The sequence below is a fragment of the Camellia sinensis genome, chromosome 6 (genome assembly GCF_055761805.1).
Source record: "Camellia sinensis isolate YWXY chromosome 6, ASM5576180v1, whole genome shotgun sequence".
Lineage (NCBI taxonomy): Eukaryota > Viridiplantae > Streptophyta > Magnoliopsida > Ericales > Theaceae > Camellia > Camellia sinensis.
The window spans coordinates 125,393,880-125,418,372 of record NC_138966.1 but is presented as its reverse complement, the minus strand read 5'-3'; the positions used below and the strand labels follow the sequence as shown (position 1 = coordinate 125,418,372).

At 40.3% G+C, this 24,493-nt stretch overlaps 2 protein-coding genes across 4 annotated transcripts in view; one reads left to right on the top strand and one right to left on the bottom strand.

The window, feature by feature from the left end:
- Window positions 1-24,493, bottom strand: part of LOC114292034 (WAT1-related protein At1g43650) — a 49,866-nt gene that overhangs the window by 446 nt on the left and 24,927 nt on the right. For both annotated transcript variants that reach the window (XM_028235941.2, XM_028235942.2), the window contains 4 exons: window positions 6,994-7,110; window positions 6,037-6,274; window positions 339-497; window positions 99-250 (listed from right to left, as the gene is read on the bottom strand). In XM_028235941.2, the coding sequence (XP_028091742.1) occupies window positions 99-250; window positions 339-497; window positions 6,037-6,274; window positions 6,994-7,110 (666 nt within the window). The remainder of the gene's footprint in view (window positions 1-98; window positions 251-338; window positions 498-6,036; window positions 6,275-6,993; window positions 7,111-24,493) is intronic.
- LOC145792864 (zinc finger BED domain-containing protein RICESLEEPER 1-like) lies at window positions 1,138-5,941 on the top strand. 2 transcript variants are annotated; one of them, XM_082874668.1, is made up of 3 exons: window positions 1,138-4,671; window positions 4,765-4,850; window positions 4,998-5,941. In XM_082874668.1, exons 1-2 carry the CDS (start codon window positions 3,696-3,698, stop codon window positions 4,833-4,835), a joined length of 1,047 nt encoding a protein of 348 aa, XP_082730794.1. In that variant the 5' UTR covers window positions 1,138-3,695; the 3' UTR covers window positions 4,836-4,850; window positions 4,998-5,941. The 2 variants fall into 2 exon arrangements, with proteins under 2 accessions (XP_082730794.1, XP_082730793.1); XM_082874667.1 differs by having other exon boundaries at window positions 5,013-5,939.

The following is a 24,493-nucleotide window of genomic DNA, read 5'->3' as shown; positions in this document are numbered from 1 at the left end:
GAACACGAACAAACAAACACAAAAAATAAAATAAGTAACAATTGAAATTACATGGACACAAACGCATAAAACAAGAGTTGAGAAGAGAGAAAATGGACCTTCCCCAATGAGGGGTCTCCTTCCACAAGATTGCTGAGAAGATGGCTGTAACAATGAATGCTAATGGATTAAATGCAGCTGAAAAAACCGGGCCTCTCTTCTCTATCACCCAAATTCTCAACCAGTATGTCAGCGCTACAAAAATTACACCCTGCCATTTTCATTAACACTTAATTCAACCCGAAAAGAGAATTTAAAAAAAAAAGAGAAGAAAAAAAAGGTTGAAGAAGATATCTTACACAATAGGCCACAACAAGAAGGTTAAGATCCCAACCAAGTTTCCATGCTGATATGTTCCTCTCAACTGCCAGAGCCCATATTGCCGATTGTATGCAGCTAAAGAAGCATTGTATTGTTGTAAGTCTTAGTTTATCTGGATATATCTTTGTAAGAGGACCCTGAAAGCCAATCAATTCATACAAAATAAGTCTAGGAACAAATAAATCGATTGCAAAATTGTATATATAGATAAAAACAAATTTTGTAAAATCTTGTCAATTCATGTGTATTTTATATTTTACTTTTGTGTTTAAAGTAAAATTGTTCATGGAATGAGTTTAGGAACACAAAAACGGGTCACAAAACTAGACATAGAATGGAAAAAACTATTAGTAGGTTCTAATGGTTAGACTTAATTCTCATTAAGTCCTATTGAATATAAGTCGCTAAAAGTTGACAATTAGCAATTTTTTTTTTGCCACAACTGTTATAAATTATCGCTAAAAACTTACAATTAGTGACGTTTTTCTATGAAGAATTTTTCAAATTTTTGCTGAAAGTTGAAAATTAGTGATATTATTTTAAACTGTCGCTAAAACTTATAATTAGTGACATTTCTTGTGACAAAATTTTCAAACTATCACTGAAAATTAACAATTAGTGACATTTGTTAGTAGTGTTTGATGAAAAAGGCCATTAATAATCATAGGATCTATTGGATAGTAAGTCCACCGATTAGGACTTGCACGTAAGTATCCTAATAGAATATAGGGCTGGGCATAGGGTTATCCAACCCGCCCAAACCGCCCTACCCGATTCGACTCGCACGCATATGGGCAGTTTCGAAAATACATTAGGGTCGGGTGTGGTTTGGATTTTGGCTGATTTTCGGGTTGCAGGCGGGTCGCTGGTTTGAACCGTACCCTTCTAACCTGCCCACATTAATTTTTTTTATTTTTATTTTTATATTTCAAATATGGACCGTTCATCTTCACTTCATCTATACCCAAACCAAACAAACAAAAACCCTAATCTAAACTCTCTAAACACATCTGCACAGCTCTCACTCTCTCGTTTTTCATCTGGACCGATCAACCTCGCAAAAGATCAACTCTCTCTCATCGTAAGATCGACCGATCGATCTCACTCTCTCATCGCACCGGTCGACCTCACAAGATCGAATTTCTCTCTTCAGCTATGTGTCTCTTTGTCTCTGTTTCTGTCTCTCTCCCCGATCTCTATTTTTATGTGGGCATTCAGATATGTGTCTCTTTGTGTGTAGCCTCTCTTCTAATCTCACTCTCTTGTTCTTTCATCTGTGTGTGTGTGTATGTGTGTGTCAGCCGGCGAAGAGACTGATTGACCTTCGCAAGATCGAATCTGCTTTGTAACTTACAGAGGTAAGCCTTTCTGTCTCTGATTCTCTCTCTCTCTCTCTCTCCCTCCCCGACCTTCTATTCATTTTTGTCTCTAAGTCTGTTTTTTATTTTTTATTTTTTTTGTTCATCTCTATCTTTGAGTTTATTTGTTCATTTTTGTTTTTTTTTTCTTAAAAAATTCTATTATTCAATCTGTGATTCAATTTGTGTTAAATCTGAGAGTTGGAATTGAATCTGTGTTATTGGAATTAAATCTGTTATAGAATATGTGTTACTGAATCTATTAAAGGGTTATTTGTTCATTTCTGTTTTTTTTTTTTAAATCTGTTATTCAATTTGTGATTCAATCTGTGTTAAATCTGAGAGTTAGAATTGAATTTGTGTTATTGGAATTAAATCTGTGTTATTGGAATTAAATCTATTATGGAATATATATGTGTTATTGAATCAGTTAGAGGGTTAACATTTTTTTTTTTGTTTTAAATCTGTTATTCAATCTGTGTTAAATCTGAGAGTTGGAATTGAATCAATTTTATAGGAATTAAATTTGTGTTATTGGAATTAAATCTGTTATGGAGTATGTGTTATTGAATCTGTTAGAGGATTATCATTTCTGTTTTTTATTTTTATTTTTTTAAATCTGTTATTTGATCTATGTTAAATCTGAGAGTTGGAATTGAATTTGTGTTAATAGAATTAAATCTGTGTTATTGGAATTAAATCTGTTATGAAATATGTGTTATTGAATTTGTTAGAGGGTGATTAAATCTGCTATTAAAGCTGTTACGTTATTGAATCTATTATGTTATTAAATCTGTAATTATGTTGTTGATATTGAATATGTAATCTGTTATGTTATTGAAATTGAATTTGTAATTTTTGTAATCCAATTTAAATTGAGGATAGTGTTCAATCTCTCACAATCAATCTTTTACCTCTGGAATCCTTTAATTCTCAAATCAATCCCCTCTTAGTCGAACCCGAACTTGAACCTAAACCTCCTAGACCTCCAAAGAGAAAGAGTGAGGGTGGAGGGGGGAGAGCACCATCCACAGTTTGGGATCATTTTGATAAGGCTATAAGGATCGATGGGAAGCGTAGAGCCGTATGCAAATATTGCAAAAAAGAGTATTTGGCTGACTCTAGACTTCATGAGACTAGCAATTTGAGGTGTCATACACCCAATTGTAAAGAATATCCAAATAGGGATAGAGATGGTCAACAAACATTAAATCTTAAACCGAAACAAAATGAAAAGGGTGTTGAGGTTGTAGTAATAACTTTTAATTTTGATGCTTATAAAAGGTCTCTTGCGAAGATGGTTGCCATTGATGAGTTGATTTAGATTTGAAGAGGGAGTTGGATTTAGAAGATTTTGTAATGTCATGCAACCGAAATACACACCAATCCCCTCTCATCATACCATATCTAGAGAAGTGCTTAGCATATTCAAGAATGAAAGAGATAAGTTAAAGAAAGCCATGAAGGGTCGTAGAATTTGCTTTACTACAGACACTTGGACATCTAATCAAAATTTGTGTTACATGTGTTTAACTGCTCATTTCATTGATGATAACTGGAAACTTCAAAAAAGAATCATAAATTTTCAACAAGTTAAAGATCACAAAAGAGAAACATTAGGTAGGAAAATTGAGTCATGTTTGATTGAGTAGAACATTGATAGCATATTCACCTTAAAAGTTGATCTAATAATCTTACCATTCAATATTTGAAAACAATAAACAAAGATTGGAAGGAGACTATTTTGCAACATGAGTTTATTTACATGCATTGTTGTGCACATATTCTTAATCGCGTTGTGAGTGATGGGTTGAAAGAAATGGATGATTCTATTTCCAACATTAGACTTGCGGTGAGATATGTGAGGTCTTCTCCTCATAGGCAGATGCTTTTAAGAAGTGTGCAGCCACACTCAAACTTGATTCAAAAGCTCTTGTATGCCAAGATGTACCAACTAGGTGAAACTCTACCTATTTGATGTTGGAGGCAGCCGAAAAGTATGAAAAGGATTTTAACCGCTTGAAGTTTGTGGATTCTAATTTTGAACATTATTTCAAGGATGTTGATAGTGGCATAAGGAGAAGTCCTAATGAGTTGGATTGGAAAAAATGTAGATTGTTTTTGAGGTTTCTAAAATTATTTTATCTTGTAACTGAGAAGTTTTCGAGGTCTCTCTTTGTTACTTCCAATGCTTTTTACAAAGAAATGTTTGTTATTGAAAGCAAAATTAACCAATTAATTTTGGAGGAGGATGATACTTTGAGCACAATGACAAAGTCTATGAAACAAAAGTTTAGCAAGTATTGGGGGGATGGAAGTAAAATCAATTTGTTATTGTATGTTGCAATTGTTCTTGATCCTACCAAAAAAATGATATACTTGGATTTTTCCATTTCAAATTTATTTCTTGGAGATAATAAGAAGGTGGAAAATATGGTAAACAAGGTTAAGGGTTGTTTGAGTCGTTTGTATAGTCATTATGTCACACTTTATCTTTCAAATGAGAAACTTTCAAGTGTGAGTGAAGTTGTGAATATGGTGGAAAATGATGATGATGATGATCCTTATTCTTTGGTTGACTCCCAATTTAATTCCTATTTGGAGAGGCGATGCACTAGTGGATCTAAGTTGGAATTGGAGCAATATTTGTCCGAGATTGAACATTTTGCGAAGAATCAAACAATTGAGATTTTAGATTATTGGAAGGAGAATGCAACTAAATATAGAGTGCTATCGCAACTTGCAAGGGATGTGTTGGCCATGCCTACTTCTACCGTTGCGTCGGAGTCAGCTTTTAGTACGAGGGGGCGTATTCTTGACCCATTTCGTAGTTCACTCTCGCCTTCTATGGTTGAAGCTTTTGTATGTGCTAAAAATTGGCTTCGAAGAAACCTTCCAAATTCTCTTCGAAAGGCGATGGATGATGTAGAGGAATTTGAGCAATATGACTCGGGTAATATGAGAATTTAATTATCTTCATTTTTATTTGTATTGTTCATTTTCTAATGTAAGTTTTATTGATCTTCTTTTGTTGACTCTTAATTAGGTACTTTGGAGTCAAGCTCATCTTCAAGTTCAATCTATAATGTTCATGTTAATACTATAATTGAACTCTAATCCATTTGCTCATTGGTAAATTTTTCATATACTCAACACATTTTCTTATTATATTGAGATGCAATATATAGACATTTGCTTATCTTTTCATTCCTTTATTCTTTTACACTTTTTTTGTCAAAGGAATTATGAAGATTGAAGATTAAAATTTTTATTTTTTAGTTTGTTTTTGTGCAGAGTTCATCAACCAAATGCATGGAATTGAAATTTTTGGAACTTAGATGTGATTCATGATGATGGAGTTTGAGATATTGTGTTGCAAATGTTTTTATTTTATTTGACAACAATTTTAATTTTTTTTATTGCATTTTGGGTGAATGTAATAGTTAATGAAGAATTACTTTTAGGTAAGTTTAGGATTTGGAATGATTTTATTTTAATTTTGTATTATTGGGTAGTAGTAGTAGATGGAGAATGTTAACAAAGTAGTTGGAGAATGAGATTGATGATTTAGCTTAGGATTGTGGATGATTTTACTTTAATTGCATTGTTGGGTACTAGATTAATTTTCAATGATTTTAGGATTTTAAATGATTTGTTTGTCTTAGGAATTGATTTTATTGTGTTTTTAATTTTATAATTTTTAATTCATCAATTATTAATGTTGAAGCATTTTAGAAAATTAGAAGAAAATAACCCAAAATAAATATTCACAAAATGGGAAAAAACACTAAAAAATTAAATTTTAAAGAAAAAAATTCAAACTGCAAACCGCCTACACATTCGCAAACCTTATCTGCACAAATCGCAAACCGCACTGCGGGCGGTTGTGGTTTGACTTTTCCCCAAACCACATACGTGCGGACGGATCAAAACCGAACCGCAAACCGCACAAATCGGATCCGCTAGCACCCCTAATAGAATGTATAGAAATGGCCAAGATTTTTCAAATCTCACCAATAAATTCTATAAAATTTTATCTATCCATGTGTATTTTGTATCTAATTTTTGTGCTTTTTACAAAATTGATTAAGAAGAATACAAAAATTGATCACAGGATTAGACAAAAAAAGTATACAGATGAAGAAATTTAATAAAATCTTTTTCGTTCATATATTTTCTATGTTTAATAATTTTTATATTTGTAGCAAAACTGATTCACGAGAGAAAGAGAGAACCTGCATAATAAGCCACAAAGATCAAGTAGCCTAGGCAGAGAGAGAGAGAGAGAGAGAGAGAGAGAGAGAGAGAGAGAGAGAACCTGCATAATAAGCCACAAAGACCAAAGAGCCTGGGCAGAGAGGGCAAAAAGAGAGCCTTTTAGGCACTGTGCTTTGGTGCCACACCCTGTATATGAGTGTGAATTTTGATCTTGGGTAGCCTGTGGATACACAGGAGGCCCCTTCACAAAAGAATACACCACAGCCCCACCAACACATAGCATTGTACCCAATACCTTTGCCACTCCACTCCATTCAGTTATGGCAACGCTTTCCATCCTAAAAAAAATGCCAACCGCTAGGTTTGTCGTTAGCTTCTTGGTAGTACTTATGAAGATAATTCCTTTAGAAATAACGATAAGATTTATTATTAGCGTACAAGATTGAATCGTGAAATCAATTTCTTTAGTAATATTAATAAGATTGTGTACACATCTTATCTTTCCAGACCTTGGTTTAGCACGATTTATATTCTATCAATTGCATGATTGGAATTGAGACTTTCATTTCATGCATAAAGTTGCAATATGTCATTAAAATCCAAAATCAAGGGGTTTATAATTGTTACATCAATTTGAATTTTAAATCTCCCTTAACTGCTTTTGAATTTAAAATAAAAATATGTTGATGTAGCTCTTTTATAACTATTGATCACGAAATAGATATATCTCCATTCTATTCATGTAAAGGAGAGAATCACATCGACTTTAGTAAGTGCCAAGAGCTTGTGCGCTAAATCACTCTTTATTTGTTTAGTGTAAATTATACTTTTCACACTGTATTTTGCTTCAAAATTCAATTTGGTTCCTAAAGTTTAAATTTGGCCTTTATGTTCAAAATGGAAATAAAAATCACAATTTTTTTGACATAAACGAGTCACATGGGAGTACAAGTAATTAACATGGTTCAAATTAAAACAATAAAACTAAAAGTAAAATTTGGATTAGATTACAAAAATAAAAAATATAATTTATTTAGGATTTTATTTCTTGATGTACCTTAAAAGAATGGCGATGATAAAGGTAATAGCAGGAATTGTGTTAGTAGTGGCAGAAGCAAATGTTGCTGGGACGTAACAAAATGAAGCATTCAAGAGATTTATGCACAGTGTAATCCTGAAAACATTAAATATAATTAGAGTAATACTATAAAAACAAAATAAAATAAATCCTACATAATTTTATGTACGTTTAGAATTTTTCATATAATTAACATGGATGGTTAGATTAAAGAGTAAATTAATTTCACGTTTGGATCCAACATTCTTTGACATGTTATCCTTTGTTTTAATAAACAGTGTTTTTTTTAAGACAGAAAACTGAAAATGAATGAAAAATATTTTTCCTAACCAATAGAAAACAAGTTTATTTGGTAAAGAACATTTTTTATTTTAAAATATTAAAATTATTTAGGTAAATTACACTTTGCCTTTTTTATGTTTGGTTATTTTCTCACTTCGGCTTTTGAAGTTTTTTTTCCCACTTTGACCCTTCATGTTTTAAGTTTTTTCCAAATTATTTTTAAAACTAATTTCTATTCAAAATTAAACATAAAATACCACGTTACTTGACATGTGACATAGAAATATAGGGTAAACTACCAATAGGTTCTAATAGCTAGACTTAATTCCCATAAAGTCTTATTGAAAATAAGTCCTAATAAGTAAAAATAATTTTTTGTGATAATTTTTTACATATGTTGCTAAAAGTTAATAATTAGTAACCTTTTTTTTTGTCACGATTTTTATAAATTGTCGTTAAAACTTACAATTAATGACATTTTTTTGTGACAAAATTTTCAAATTGTCGCTGAAAATTGAAATTTAGTGACTTTTTTTGTGACGATTTTTTTAAACTGTCGCTAAAATTAATAATTAATGACATTTTTTAATAGTGTTTGATAAAAAATGCCATTAATTCTTACATAACCTATTAGATAATAAATCTATTTATACTACACGTAAATCTCCCAAAAGTATATTATTATATTGAAGTTTGGGTTTATGTAGGGCTAACGTGGTATTTTATATCTAATTTTGAACATAAATTTGTTTTAGGAATATAAATTGAAAAGAGAAAAAAAACTTTATATATAAAGGGCTAAAATTAGGGGTGCAACTTAAGCGGGTTCGGTTGGATTGGGAGGCTGTCCAAGCCCAGCCCAAGTTGTGCTGAGACCTGCCCAAATCTGCCCAAGCTCGAATTGTAACCCCGAGGTTGTCTGTCCAAGCTCGACCCGCGTGAAACTCGAATTGTCCAAGTTGCCCAAATTGTAAATGAATTTTAATTTTTTTTTTTTTGGCAACTACATTATTAAATTATTAAAATTTGACTCTATTTATAATTTTTTTAATAGAAAATCATTAATACCATCAAAATAAATAATTTATATAATGTAAGAGAGATACCATTATAGTAGTCCTTACAATTTATGAGTGAAAATAAAAAGAAAAAAAAAAGATTTTATGTTATTTGTATATTGTTGGCTACATATTTTGTAAAAGCCAGTTACAGTTCGACACGTGGCAGAGTAAGGGTAATAAAGGAAGGTTATTCAAGCCTTTAATCCTGATCGTACACGTGGCAATAAATATTGGTCCTCACATGATCTGAGTAACACTAGATCAATAACGGGATGCAAGATGACATATCTTCAACGGTTACTCATATTCAAATTCAAGTACAAGAGGGAAGCTCAACTGCCAGTAATGGCGTAATGGAGCTACTTGTAAGGAAGCATGATCAGCGATCATGGAGGAGCAGTTCGACGGTTCGAAGTGCAGTTCGAAGGTCATCACTGACGAGTATAAATAGCAGGGCAGCCCCAGAAAAAAAAGAGGGACTCAGATCATACAAATCAGTCATTTACTTCATATATTTTCTTTTCCAGTCTTTTACATTTCCAGTCTTTAAATACCTGTTCTTTAAATACCTGCACTTTAAATACCCGCACTGTACTTCGATTCATAGGAGTAGCTTCAAGTAGATTCAAGTAGATTGCTGTTGTAAACCTCTCCGAGGCTGAGTTTGGACCATTGTAAGTGTTCATTTTTATGAAATACTTCAATTGTTCTTCGTATTACTGTTATTTCTCTTAATTTCTCCTAAGTCAAGCCACCAGTAAAAGTCCTCTTCATTGAGGCTGAAAAGAACTAAAACACAATCGTCTGATAATTGGCTGGCAATCACAATTTCTGTAAGGACTGATTGATCCTTGCTGGCACGCTCACATTTACAAAATACCCTTCGAAGAGGACAAGGAGAAAATGAACGCTTGGAAGAAGGCGTGGAAGGAGAGGTAGAAATACCAAATCCAGAGGATAATGTGGTAACACATCCTGTGGAAACTCCTATATTGTCAGAACCTATGGTCGAACAGACAAGTACTTCTGGACAAGAACTATATGTTCATATTACTGGACGAAACCAAGGAATTGGACCATCCACTGTGCCATTTACTCAACCAACAAATCCATGGGATGGTTTAGTAAATGCCATGGGACAACAATTAATGAACACAATGGAAAGGTGGGCAACATCCTTTTTGGATCGAATGAATAACCACCAACCCACAAACACAAGACACACGGAGGAAGTTGTAAATGTCCCCCAACAAAGATTGGCTAGAGAAAAACAGCCTATGCAAGTTAATGGACATTCTAACGGTCAAACTAGTACCCAAAACTTTGAAAGACCATCACCTCAGTCTTGGTATGAACCCATTTCAAGACCTATAGCAGGCCAAAATGCCTCAGTACTTAATAATGAAGCCACACAAGTTGGTGGATCTGGCCAAATACAAGAAACTGGCATAAGAATGGTTACAAATCCCATGTTCGAAGCCATACCTGGCACAAGGGAGTACACTAATCCCTTATTCGAATTTACACCCGGGGGGTTGGAGGGTTTTCCTACAAATGGTAGAGACACAACACCTGTTCCAGCACCTTTTGCAGGTCCTTTCGCAGGTCATGCTCAAAGAGGTTACCCATACCCTCAACAGCAACCTGCACCGCAAGGACAACCAGCCCCAAATTTACCACCTTATGGACCAAGAGGACCACAAGCACAAGTTTGTCCACCAAATCCTGTGTTTGCCCCTCCAGTAGTGGTTCAGCAGGCACAAAATATGGTCCCTAGAGACCAGATTGCTGATATTGTTAGGGAGATATGTGGACCAATGGCTCGGGGGGTCCAGACTCCTATATACAGAAAACCATACCTAGAATGGGTGGATAGGGTACATGAATACCCAAGGGGATTCAGGATACCAGATTTTACCCTTTTTTATGGGACTGGAAATCAATCAACGATAGAACATATTGCTAGGTTTGCTGCTCAATGCGGTGAATTTACTAACCATGACTATATGAAACTGAGATTATTTCCAAATTCCCTAACGGGGGGAGCATTTGTATGGTACATCAACCTTACACCTGGCTCCATTCAAAATTGGCAACAAATGGAAGAGGCATTTCATGCCCAATTCTTCCAATCAGAGCCAGAAGTATCTATGGCAGATTTGGCTAGATTGAGTCAAAGGCCTGAAGAAAAGGCTACTCAGTTTATTGCCAGATTTAAAAGGGCTCGAAATAAATGTAGAGTCATCCTGCCAGAGCCAGAATTCGTCAGATTGGCTCAAAATGGTTTAGAATTCAGGCTTCGAAAGAAGTTTGATTCAACTGAATTCAGAGATTTGGTCGAACTGACCTATAAGGTGTCTCGATATAAAGCATTATTAGAAGAGGAACAAGATCGAAATAATGCATCATATAAGACATATTATAGAGATCCTAATTATGAAATAGATGCAGCAGAGATTGTAGGCAAAGAACCTGTAATCTGTGAAGCATTAATTCATAAGGATACAACTATAGACCAGCAGTTTAAAAAGAAAGACTTTCACAGAAAATACTCTTTCGATTTAACAAAAGCAGATGACATCTTTGATCATTTGCTCGCGGCTAATTTCCTTAAGTTACCTAAAGGAGTAAAACTACCATCTCCAGATGAACTGAAAGGAAAAGTATACTGTAAATGGCATAATTCTTGGTCTCACTCGACTAAAAACTGCATTGTTTTTCGAGACAGGATCCAAGAACAGATTCGAAAAGGAAGTTTGAAGTTCTCAGCTAAAACAGAAAAAGCCATGGGAATTGACAGTGATCCCTTTCCAGAAGTTGGAGAGGCAGCAGCCAATGTCATTACATCAGACTTCCAGAACTTGTCCTTGACAGAATTGGAGGAAGTCAATGTGCAGATGCATGTTGCTAATCCGTAGACACCCCATTTTTGACCGACCTTAAGACTCAGACGTCACCGATTGAGCGCTTGGTGATGTTGCATATCGTGCTCGTTCAGAAGTCTCAGAGTCGCGGCCGTGAGCCCTGCCTCCAGACTTCCGAACCCTCTTCTGTGCCTTGTCTCGGTTTGCGAACCAGACTCGGTTTTCTCTGTTTCTTTTCCTAAGGGAAGGGAGAGGTCCCGTAGACCGTCTCTCAATGTCCGTAGGCTACATTTGGTGGCCGTAGGCCATTTTGCCCATTTCGGAGTCCGGTTCCCGGTTTTCGGGACCGTTGGCCGTGTGCCTCGGTTCGGGACCGCTTAACCATCTCCTATTGCTCTGATTTTTGGCATACTTCCTATTTTCTCCCTGTTGAGGGACACTGGGGGCTGAGAAACCCACTTCGTGGTCGAACGCCATTTTCGGTGCTTAACAGCCCATTTTCGGGACCCCGAACTGCGTGTTTTGGACCCCGAGCATTCGTTTTGCAACGGTTTTCGTTCATTTTTGGCAGGTACCTCTGTTTTATCACTGGAGAGGTCACTAAAGGGTGGGAGGCCAGCAATTGTTGCAGCAGCCAGTTATACATCCTCCGGAGCCTCCCGGCGCCCGTTTTTCCAACTTCCGGGCTAATGTTGAACACCCTAGGGTTAGTGTTGCCAACTTTCAACCACATATCTGTGATCTACACACCTGGGAGGCCCCTAAAAGTTGGTGGCCGGCCATTAAGGTTACCTGACCCTTTTGACCCCTTTCTTCCGGGCTAATGTTAAACCCCTTGGACCTTTTTTCTTGAACTTTGAACCACATATCTGTGATCTACACACCTGGGAGGCCCCTAAAAGTTGGTGGCCGGCCATTAAGGTTAATTGACCCTTTTGAACCCCTCTTTTCGAGCTAATGTTGAACCCCTTAGACCCACTTTCTTGGAATTTTAACCACATGGTTGTGTTGTACACACATAGGAATACCTCCCCAGTAGCTGGCCGGCCAGAAAATCTCATTGAACCTTTTGACCCCTAGCCGGCCGGCTAGGGGGTGTGGCCGGCCGGCCACCTCCAACAAAAGTGAGAGGCCGGCCGTGTTCCTTGCACTGTGCACTTTACAACTGTGGGGCAATATCCCCCAGACAAGATATTTATCCAGGGGATATTTTGTGGGGGAATTTTGCTCTCCTTTTCCCCCACCTTTACACCCCCTTTTGAACCCTTATAACCAGCTGGTGGCCTCCTTTGTTGGGGTTAGAAAATTTCACCTTTAAGCCTCCATACACAACTCCATCTCCATACCTCTCATTTCTTGAAAAATCTGTAAGTCCCTAACCATCATTCCTTCTACACCACCAAGCTCTACCACTACCACCTCATTTCCAGCAACAAGGAAGGTTTCTCAAAGGCCAAAGAAGCTGCAAATTGATCCAAGAAGCAACAAAAGTTTGAGTCTTCAAGGGTAAGTGATACTTTTCCCCTTTTGACCCTTTTTCTTGATTTATTTGTAAGCCCCACTTGCTTTTTGTTTCAAGCTCCGGCCCTAACTGAAAAGGGCCCTCTTTTGAGCTCATCTTCACTTTTCATTAAGGACTCAACCCTGTTTGAGCCCTCCATGATACACTTGCTTCATTGATCCTCTTATATGTCATAATCTTGCATGCTATTTTTTGCCCATGAGAAATCTGTTTTTGAGCATGTTGTAAACTGATATTAGGCTTATTTTGAGCCCCTCTTCAACATTGAAGAAGGGCTCAACACCATTTGGGGTTTCCATGTTATACCTACCTTTATATCTCTCTTTTATTCCCCATTCTTGCATGTTTAGTTAGCCTACCATGCTTTTGTTTTTGGCCATTTTACAGTTCTGGAAAAGTTCTTATTTTGGTCCATACTTCATGTTTCATTTAGGTCCTTTCATGGTTTGGGGCCTCCATAGGTCACTTCATGTTATATCTCTCTTTTATTCCCCATTCTTGCATGTTTAGTTAACCTACCATGCTTTTGTTTTTGACCATTTTACAGTTCTGGAAAAGTTCTTATTTTGGTCCATTCTACATGTTTCATTAAGGGTCTTTGGCTGTTTGGTGATTATTTTGTATACCTCATGTTATAGCCACTTTTGAGCCTTATTTTGCATCACATTTCTATCATGTTTGTATACTGATTTTGGGGCTGTAATATGCTGTAAATATTCATATTTTTGGTCCCTCTTCAATGTTGTAGAAGGAAATTTTTCAGTTTGGGTTTTGCTTATATCACTTGCTTCATTACCCCTCTTTTGGCCCCTATTCTTGAATGCTATTTTTGCCATACCTATGCTTGCTGTTTGGCCATGTTTATAACTGTGAAAGTGCATCTTTTGGGACTTTCTAGCTTCTGTCTTTGCATTGCATGTCCATATTGTGCATGTTTGGCATAGCTATAGGTCATTTTGGGTGCCTAAATTCACATTTCGGGACAATTCCTTGCATTTCATGTCATTTCGCCTCATTTCGGGACTGTTTTCCCCCATATTTTAATGCTGAAATTCCATTAGAATGATTGCATGTTGTTTCTATGTCATTTCATCGCATTTTGTCATTGCCTCGGTTTGCGTGCCCGTGTGCACGCATTTCGAGGCACTTCATTTTTATCCGCCAGCCTCTTATGTGAGTGTGGCTGAGGCTCACTCATGTTAGTATAAGTCCATGTTGCATTCTATATGCCATTTTTGCCATATTGCATTGCGTATGCCATTGCCTCGATTTGCGTGCCCGTGTGCACGCATTTCGAGGCACTTCATTTTTATCCGTCGGCATCTTATGTGAGTGTGGCTGAGGCTCACTCATGTTGTTATAAGCCCATATCATGTTTCCATGCCATTGCATCACATTCCGTCATTACCTCGGTTTGCGTGCCCGTGTGCACGCATTTCGAGGCACTTCATTTTCATCATTCGGCATCCTATGTGAGTGCGGCTGAGGCTCACTCATGTTAGTATAAGTCCATTGTTGCATTTTCCATGCCATTTTAGTCATTTGCATCGCATTCTACCATTGCCTCGGTTTGCGTGCCCGTGTGCACGCACTTCGAGGCACCTCATTTTCATAGCATAGTGCATACTAGGTTGTATCTTAGATTGCATTCTGTCATTTTTTCGGTTTGCGTGCCCGTGTGCACGCATTTCGAGGCATATCATTTTCATAGCATTGTGCATACTAGGTTGTATCTTAGATTGCATTCTGTCATTTTCTCGGTTTACGTGCCCGTGTGCACGCATTTCGAGGCATGTCATTCCATAGCATTATGTATGTTAGGATTGTATCTTAGTCGCATTTCATGCATATCATGCATTTTGCGTCATGTCCAGAATAGGAGTTAGCCCGGGCACAGGAAGCGAGGTACATTTCGTACTCCGAGTGACGGAATGTGTCTCAATTCCCCAGTCACCGACACTCCGGATTATCCATGATGGAGTTAGGTTTTAGCTGTAGTTTCATGTGCATTCATCCTATATTGAATTGTGCAATTCGACTCCTCGGCCATCATGCCTCGGTATGCGTAATTGGCGGCACGAGGATCGAGGCATGCATATATCTGTGCAAATACATTGCTATGCCCCTTTCCTGCTCTCTGTTGTAGCAAAACGAAGAATCAGCAACTTTTCGGGGCTTGGCACGCATTTCAAGAACAGGTGTAAACAGAGGCTAATTGGGGCATTCCGGTGGATTTCCGCGCAAGACAACCCGGACATGCATCATCCATCAGAAGCAAGGCAGTCCCTGGCTTGCATGCCAGTTTTACAGCTTTCTTAGTTAATTTGTTAATTAATTAGGATTTTGTATATTATTTGGACTGTAATATTCTTTTATTCGGGACTGTAATATTTGGACTGTATTATTTATTCGGACCCTCTGCGCGAGGGCACAACTGTAATAAGTGTGCGTGAGTGTGATGTATGTCTTCCAACCCCACGTCTTTCTCCCTTTTATTTATCCGCTTATGATGGTTAGATTAGGGCATATTTAAATTAGCATACAGTATGACAGCATGTTTGCATTCATTCATCTGTATTGCATGCACCGGGCTCGGCGCATCATACTAACTGCATTGTACTTTCAATTTCAAAGTTGAATACATGATAGTTGTAACATTTCATATGCCATCTTAGAATAGCCGAGCCTGCTATAATTGCATTTTGCATGTGTTGCATTAGGCATTTCTGTATAATTAGGATCATGCATGATTTCTAATGAAGTTTCTATTTTGGCTTGGAGTACTCGGTAAGCTTTATGCTTTAGCATCCTTGCATGCGTGTGAGTGAATGCCATGATAGCATGCTTACCATGAGGCTATGTGCTTATCTGATATATCTGCCTGAATGCCTGTGGGTGAAGGTTGGGTTATCTGAATTGGAATAAATCATCAAATGTTTTAAAGCCTACCTGCGGGTAGCAAACCACTTTAAAAAACAAGCATGAAATGTTTCGTTCCAATTCAGGCGACCCGGTCTATATTTGTATACTGTGCGCATCACATAGTAACCTAGACTAAAAACCAGTATAAGAACTCACAATGTTTTCAAAAATTGATATCATGGTTAGTAGAGGCCGGTCTATGATCGGGCGAGCGGGGGTGCTCACGAAGTGACCTTCCCCAATCGTACCCAAGTTCCCGAGCCGAGGCAACTTTGGTGATGACGGACACGTGGCCTTTGGCACCGAGTCAGGGTTTCCTAAATTTCCCATTAAAAAACATTTAGGTGGTGACTCTGTATCTGGCAAAGCAGTCCATGTTTGGCACTTCTTTCAAAAATCTGTTTTCTCAAAACGATTTGCCAGATTTGGACTCTTTGGTTCAGACTTAGAACCGTGACTACAAATCGAGTCCGAGCTATAGCGAGGTCCCCCGCGGACTTGTTACAGTTTCTGGTGACTCTGCTGGGGATTTAGAGAACTTGACTCGAACTCGTGATATCTGTTTTTGACTACACTTGTGTGTTTCTTTGCATTGCATTTGCATTGGTGCGCCTAGGACACCGTGTTTGCCATCTGCTATTCCTGAACGGTTTGCCGGAGGCTTGTCTTGTCAAGGCATGACCATAAGGCTGACCGGTTGTGGGCTCTGCCAATATGGGAACATGAACCCTGGTTTTACCAGGGCACCCTCTTTGACCATTCAACCTAGTGCATATTCGGATCCATAGTGACCATTCCAAACTAGGACAGGTTGCTTACCCGTTTATAGGTTGTTTGAAGCCGCTACGTGCGTAGTGAAACCCTAGCTCCTGACAAAATAGGACAGGGAAACCCTACCCCAACATAGGGGTGTTTTGGCTCACACTTATCTGTTATGTGCTTTAGAGTGCGTCTCTACAGGAATGCATGTATCAGTGTATGAATTTGGGCGTCAAGCCTGCGGGCACCAGTTTGCGAATTTTGGCATCAGGCCTGCGGGCATTACTATCAGTATTTGGGAGTCAGCTTTACCTGTGGGTATCAGACTCAGATTTGGGGCAGAATGTTGGGGCAGAATTCAGTAGAGAGCACACTCATTCAAATAGGCTCATATCTATTCAGGTGGAATTAGGCTGAGATGCTGTCTGTTTTCTCTTTTGCAAGGTAGTCTGGGAACCATAGCTTCAGAAGGCTCCGATATCCCCCGAGGTTCATCGAACTTGTGCTGATAGACTTTGTTAGGTCAGAAATTCAATTCAAGGGCAACCAGTGTTCTTTCGCTGAGGCAAGGTAAAGAAAAGCCGGTCAGGGCTCATCTGTTCATCTAATCCGTCAGTCGCCAGTCACATCATCTTTGTTCGGATTCAGCAGACCGTGATGGCACAAGGTTCGGAAGAATTTACGGCCGTGACAGCAGCGCTAAATCAGGGAACTGCCATGCAGGCTGAGACCAGTATTGAAACGCAGCGCCCATCTGGGGCATCTGCCTCACATCCAGCTTTGGGACCCCAGCCGAACTTTGACCCAATTCCGCCAGTTGAAGATTTGCAGTGTCTGAATCCTCGAGAAGGGTCGACTCAAGCTCAGGTGCTCAGACCCCTGGTGCAGCCTGATGAGAAAACTCAACCCTTTCATGTTGATGAGTTCAATCCGACTGCAGTGAAAATTGCAAACCTTGAGAAGCAATTCAAAAAGGCACAGGGCCTTAACTCCATTCCTGGCATTGAGGATGGGCACACCGAGGCTTCCATCCGGCTCCCAGACAGATTCAAAATGCCATATATCGACCGTTTCGACGGGTCTGGAGATCCAATGGTACATATCCGAGTTTTCTTAGATGTCCTGAAGCCGATGGGTCTGACTAAGCCACATAAACTCTCTTTGTATGGAAGAACCCTGTCGGGTGTGGCAGCCACTTGGTATACCAAATTGGAGGATACAGTGAAGCAAAACTGGGAAGAACTGGCTGAGGCTTTTGTCGATCAATATTCCTACAATACCCAAGTTGAAATGACCATCCAAGAGCTTGAAGCAACTCGCCGAAACCCAACAGAGCCTTTTGTGGAATTCATTGCAAGGTGGAGAGCAAAGGCAGCACAAATGACAGATCGTCGCCCTTTTGAGAAGGATCAAGTGCAGATGATGGTCCGAAAACCTCGAGCATGATATGTTGCAAAAGTTGATAGTCGCTCCACTATTCACTTTCAAAAGTTTGCATGAACTGGGGGTTCAAGTCGAGAATGCGTTCAACAGCGGGATCATTCCCAGGACAAGGGAACTGACAAGGAAGGTGATTTCAAGGAGTACCAACGCTGGTAGTAGCGCTATTCCCAAACCCACCGAAATCAATACGGTCGCCACAGCCGACCCTTTTGCCAAACCGAGCCTACAAACAGCTGGCCCAGCCCGAACTCAGGGTAGAACTTTCACCCCCCTCTATATGAGCCTGACTAGCACACTAAAAGCCTTGATGGAAAAAGGGCATCTCAAACCCCTCGATCCTCAACCTCTTCCCAACCCACTCCCAGCCAGACATAACCCCGCTAAGTACTGTGTGTACCATCAGCAGCGCGGTCATGGCACCGACCGTTGCTACCGCCTTCGTCATGAGATCCAAAATCTCATCGACAACCGGACGATAGCTCCACCTTCGGACCCCAATGACCAAACATCTCCTGCCTACCTCAATCACATCCACATACTGCCATCCACCTTTGACCCCAGTATATACATCACCCTGGCCCATCTACCCAAGCCTGAGGTGTTTGTCCCAGAAAGCATGGACTTATGCATGATGGGTGCACCCGAACTTCAACCATCTCAAACCCGTGAACCCACTACTTCTGAGTTGATGGGAATGATTAAAGATCTTCAAAAAACCGTGACGGATCTGGCCTCCGGGACATTGGCTCCATCATCGACCACACCACATACCAGGAACTTCATGCCAAGAGACTCCCCGATGTTGGGACGGGCTGCATTTGAGGAAAGCCAATCCCTTGGCAGAATGGAGGTGAGTGGGAGGAACAAGATAGGGGCGGACATGGATCCCAATGAACATCTTCTGTTGGCTGTTGAGACTTTGAAAGCCGAGGGACTGAACAAAGAGCAAGTCCTCGCAGTTGTTGCAAAAGCTGTGGATGACACTTTCGCTACTCAAGTTGGAGGCAGTCCGAATCAGAAGGAACATCGGGGGAAGGGCTATCATACCAGAGACGATCCTGCTATCTCTAATCCTCCACTCGGAAGAGATCGGCAAACCAGGCCAGCATCTGCCAATCCTCCTGCTGGTGCGTCCAGCAAAAATCCACAAACCTTGAAATACCAACCCCGAGGTCGAAGGGTCTTCCATGCCCTCTATATGCCTTTGTCCAAAGCTCTCCAAATCCTTGTTGGACAAGGCCATCTCAAACCCCTTGAGCCTCGGCCTCTCCTGAATCCTCTTCCGGCTACACATGATACTACCCAGTACTGCGCGTACCATCAACAAACTGGCCATACTACCAACCCCTGCTTCCGTCTTCGCCATGAAGTACAGGATCTATTTGACAATGGGGTCATCCCCGCACCAGGTCCTGCAAAGTCTATCGGCACTTGATCAGTGAATTTGTAGGGGATAATGTGATGTGATTGGAGGGATGAACCACCTGCGGGCAGCGCTCAGTTTACTCCAGATATGGTGGATGGCATGCACTGTTTTGAGCATTGGCGAATGCCGGTTTCCGACTCGGGTATTGGGTCAGTCTTGTTGTTTTGTTTTGAGTCTGTCTTTTTGTTTTGAGTCAGTCTCTTTTTATTTTGGATCTGTCTTGTTGTATCGAGTCAGTCCTGTTGTACAGGAGTCGGGTGATTCCGGGGGGGTGTTACCTCGGGCGTCACCATTTTGTTTTGTGTTTGTCTTTTCGTTTTGTTTTGAGTCTGTTTCTGCTAGGGAGCCAGTTGTACCAAAAGATTTGAATGAACAACAGTAATATTTGCACTTCTATGTTCGCTTCTGCCGTGTGCCAATTGTGCCAGAAAGTTTGAATGAAACGACAGTACTTTTCGCCTACTCTTCTGCACCCCAAAATCATTGCATTGACCTAAGTTTTTTAAAACTTTTTGAACACTGCGGCGAAAACGAAGAAGAAGTAATTCCTCGGGTTTTGCAAAAATTTGATCATTTGAGAGAAAGAGAGGCGTGCTAAGCCTTTAACGAATGGAATCATGCTTGTTAGCGTGAGTACTGAGAAGGATCCTGGCTTGATCTAGATTGGTTCTACACTATCTTCAGCGCCAGCGATTTGTCGCTTTCTTAAAAATTTTCAAAAACAAAATGTTTTGCGCGGTCCTGTGAAGACTTGTGTGGAATCGCTCTTGAGATTGTGCAGCTTAGGATCGCTCTCAGCCTCGAGACTCGAGCCCTTGATTTTAAACCTTGGGCCCATTCAGAACGTTCAACGGTTAACTACAATGTGAAGCATGTGTGGCCAGATTCAAAGCAGCCCTCGAACAAGAGGCAAGGAAGTCGGGTCAAGAAGATCAGGTCTCATCAGAAGAAGTTTACGAAGCTAGAACAGCAGCCATTCTCCTGGATTCAGATGACTTCGGGATCTCAAAACCATTTAAGATGGACAAAGCTACACTTTTACTCTTGAGAGGCTCGCTGGGCCGAAAACCCAGAAGGGCGGCCCAGGCAAAAGTTAGAGTAAGAAAAAAGAAAGATGCAAAGAAAAGAACAAAAAAAAAAATCAAAAAAGAAAAGAAATGAAAAGAATTGAAAAGAAAAGAAGAACAAAGCTCGCAAGGTCGAAAACCCGCAACGGGCGCCTTGGCAAAAGTTAGAGCCTAAAAAGGAGAGGTTAATACCCGAGTGTACCTTAACCCCGAACTACGTGAGGCTTGATTCCCATCTTTGGGATACGTAGGCAACTTCATTCTGAAGTCCAGCCATAAAACACTTCAAACTCAATCATGTCCATGTAATGGTTCTGATAATCTTTGCCTTCCCTATATCTGAGAGTCTGGTTGCGTTCGTCGCTCTGAGGACTGACTACAATACACTACGGTGCCATTCAGACAAGGGGCAACTTTCCGTTGCCATTCAATGCACCGCGGTGTCATTCAAACAAGGGGCAACTTTCCGTTGCCATTCAATGCGCTGCGGTGCTATCCAAACAAGGGGCAACTTTCCGTTGCCATTCAGAACGCCGCAGTGTCATTTCAAACAAGGGGCAACATTCCGTTGCCATGCAGTGTCCTTCAGACAAGGGGCAATTTTCCATTGCCATGGATCCGAGGTTGCGCATCTCAAGAGTAGGTTCCATGCTCGTTGAGCAGTGGTCGTTTGCGAAAATAGTTTTTGAGAATTTTTACTGAGGTTGACTAATCTTCTCGAAAAGTATTCCATTTTCAAAACTGGACCATTTCTTGGACCCAAAAAAGGAAAACTCTCAGTGCTCACTGCCTAACTTGCATGATTTTAAATCAGAAAATTGAACAAGTATGTTAATCTAACTCTCATTTTGGTCAAATTTTTTTTTTTTGTTTAGGAGAAAACTAAAACTAAAAAATGGTCAAAATGATGAACTACGGGCACAGTTGAGTCAGGCTTCCTGTCTTTTCCCCATTGCCAACATACTTGCCAGAGAGGCCACTCTACCCGCCAAAAAAGAAGAAGGGGGATGACCGAAGTTAACAACAAAGGGCTGAAAGCTCTCTCATCCTCCAAGCAGCGAGGTATCAAGCCGAGTGCGAAGCACGAATTGGAATGGATCAAGATGCTCCATTCCCTCATCCGGCGCATCGACAGATGTCACCGAAGGAAATAGCCGCGAGCTGATTATGTTGGGCGTGAGCCCGCAACTTCCTGTTCATCCGTCAACCACCCAGGGGAGGGATGAAAAACGAGAGATTGAAGAATAGAGAGATGTACGATGAGAGAAAAAGTGAGAAAGGGGCTTTTTCAGAAAAAACAGAGCTTGAGGGCCGAGTGATGTGAGAACCACAAATAAGAAAGGGTGGGAAACACTACCCGGTGAAACAGGCTCCCTGTGCACATTTGAGTGTTGTGTCTTTTTGTTTTATCTCGATTCTTGTTTTGAGTCGTTTCGAGTGTTACCCAATGTGTCTAGGTTGTATGCCTTTTATTTCCGTGTTGAGTTGTCTTACTGTGTGCAGTCGTAGGCTCAATACCCGGTCGAGAGCTCATTTATCAATTCCAAAATCAAATCGTTTTATGCTCCGAGTGCCGTGCCGTTCTCCACATCTGTGCAAAACAAGATTCATTCTTTCATAAAACCGCAGGGTTCAGCCCAAGTCATGTCAGAACAGCAAAACAAGGACCTATCTGAAGCTATATAAGTTCCGGACTACGAAGCAAAAGAAAATAGGGAAAATTTTGAGCATCTGAGTGTGTTTCACCTTCAGAAAATTCTGAGATTGCATTCCATATGTAACTCTTCAGGCCTTGCCAGTGCCCTGAAGAATGAACGTGCCTCTGCTCCAAGCTTAAGCATGCTTCAAGCCAGAACGGCAATTAAAGCAGCAGCAGCAGATGTTATCTCCCGCCAATATGAACAGGGTGTGCCCCTTTTGAGCTGAGTGTGTTGCAAAGTCCTCTAAGAGGTAAATCAGAGGCACCAGAGTACATATTTGATGCTCCTCTACTACATGGAATGTGAACTTTCATATACACTGTTGTTGCATACGTGCCGCGCATCGTAATGATTCATGCATAGGATATGCTTGCTTTTGATTCCGCATAGAATATGCTTTGCTTGTTTTATGCATAGAATATGCTTGCTTTCAATATTGCATAGAAAATGCACTCTTCCATACTTGCATAGAAAATGCACCTCATTTGCATAGAACATGCATTCACTCGCACTATCTTGTACACTTACACTTTGTATCTCACTAGCACTGTCTTGTGCATCTTGTGGTTGTATCTCACTCGCACTATTTTGTGCATTGCATTTCAATCGCGCTGTTTAGCGTATCGCACTGTCTTGTGCATTTCAAAATCAATCGCGCTGTTTAGCGTATCACACTGTTTAGTGCATTTCAATCGCGCTATTTAGTGCATTTCAATCACGCTGTTTAGCGTATCGCACTGTCTAGTGCATTTCAAATCAATCACGCTGTTTAGCGTATCGCACTGTCTAGTGCATTTCAAATCAATCGCGCTGTTTAGCGTATCGCACTGTCTAGTGCATTTCAAATCAATCGCGCTGTTTAGCGCATCGCACTGTCTAGTGCATTTCGAATCAATCGCACTGTTTAGTGCATTTCAATCGCGCTGTTTAGCGTATCGCACTGTCCTGTGCATTTCAAATCACTCGCGCTTTCTTGCGCATTGCACTGTTTTGTGCACCTTACTTGCATTTTGCATGCATTCCATCGCGCTATCTTGCGCATCTCACCTGTACTTGTTAGTGCATTGTATCGCGCTATCTTGCGCACCTTATTTGTATCAACCAACATTAAGAAGAATACTAGAAGCCCACCAGTTATTGAACAGGGTTTCTCGCACCAGATGGAACGTTCTGATGAAGAATCACTGGATGATGATTCTTTAGAAGCAGCGGTGATGCAGAGAATGTGCCCCAGGTGCAGACTCAGTTACAAGTGGTTGAAGGGGCTTCCAACTGATGGGAAACAATACTACAGGGATGTTCAGAGACGTCCTAAGTCAACCAATGCTTACAACAAAAGGTCGTATCCGGCTAGTGATAGGCAGAGACCACCAGTGGTTGAGCCTGTGGTGAACAGAATGCATGACAAAGGCAAGAAGCTCTTGCATGAATCCGGGCCACATAACTATTATAGAATGGAGAGTAGCCATTCTGAAAGAAAACTGGAGAGAGGTTCAGTTCATAGAATCAAAGCCAGAGATTGGCCCCCTAGACCAGCTTCATGCAGGACAGAAAATGGTCACCCTTATCGAAGGTCTGAATCAGATTCAAAACATGAGGACAAAACCAAGCACTTACCTTCACGGCCAGTTTCGAAGATGGCTTCGAAGGTGGAAAAAGGCAGGTCAGCATCTGAATCAGCAAGCTCATGGGTACCTGGAGTCCCAGACTGGTTTGTAATGCAAAACAAACCTAGGGAATTGCCTATTCGAGGAGATGTTGTAAACCAAGGCAGGATGATCAGGCCTCCTATGGTGGCTCCGAATAACTGGGTGCTGCTTAAACACCCAAAGACGAGGGAACCAGGCATGGTCCCAGTCATCTCAAGATCACAGAGGAGAAAAATTCAGCGCAGGTACACCCAGTACCAGAAAGATCTGAAGGGTGGAGAAAATTCTTCACCAGTCAAAACGGAAGGAAGGAAGAACCCAAAGTCAGACCATGCTCCAAAGCCGGTTCCACAGAGCAAAGTGGTCTGCAGCCGAGAACAATTGGCTAAGGTTCATGCCGAACTAGCAGCCAGAGAGAAGTCTAGTTTAGCTGGTTTGGAGAAGACTCTGATGGAGAGTGATGGTGAGACGGAAGAAGAGATTGGCACAAGCCAAAAGAAAGAAATGATGGAAGAAGAGATGTTCGAAGCCTTCATGGCTGAACAAACGTTTCTGACTGAAGAGCCAGTTGAGAAAGATCCTTCGAAGGGATCAGTTAGCAATGAAATACCAGAATGCATCATGCAGGATGTTTCTGAGGGAGTCGACCAATGTAACCGAGAGGGGAAACAAGTACAGCCAACCATCCAGTTTGGCTCGTTTCCCCCAGTATCAGTGAACATGGTACACATACTACCACAGGAATTCCAAGCTGGAGATGAAAATCAAGAGGGGCAGGAAGCTG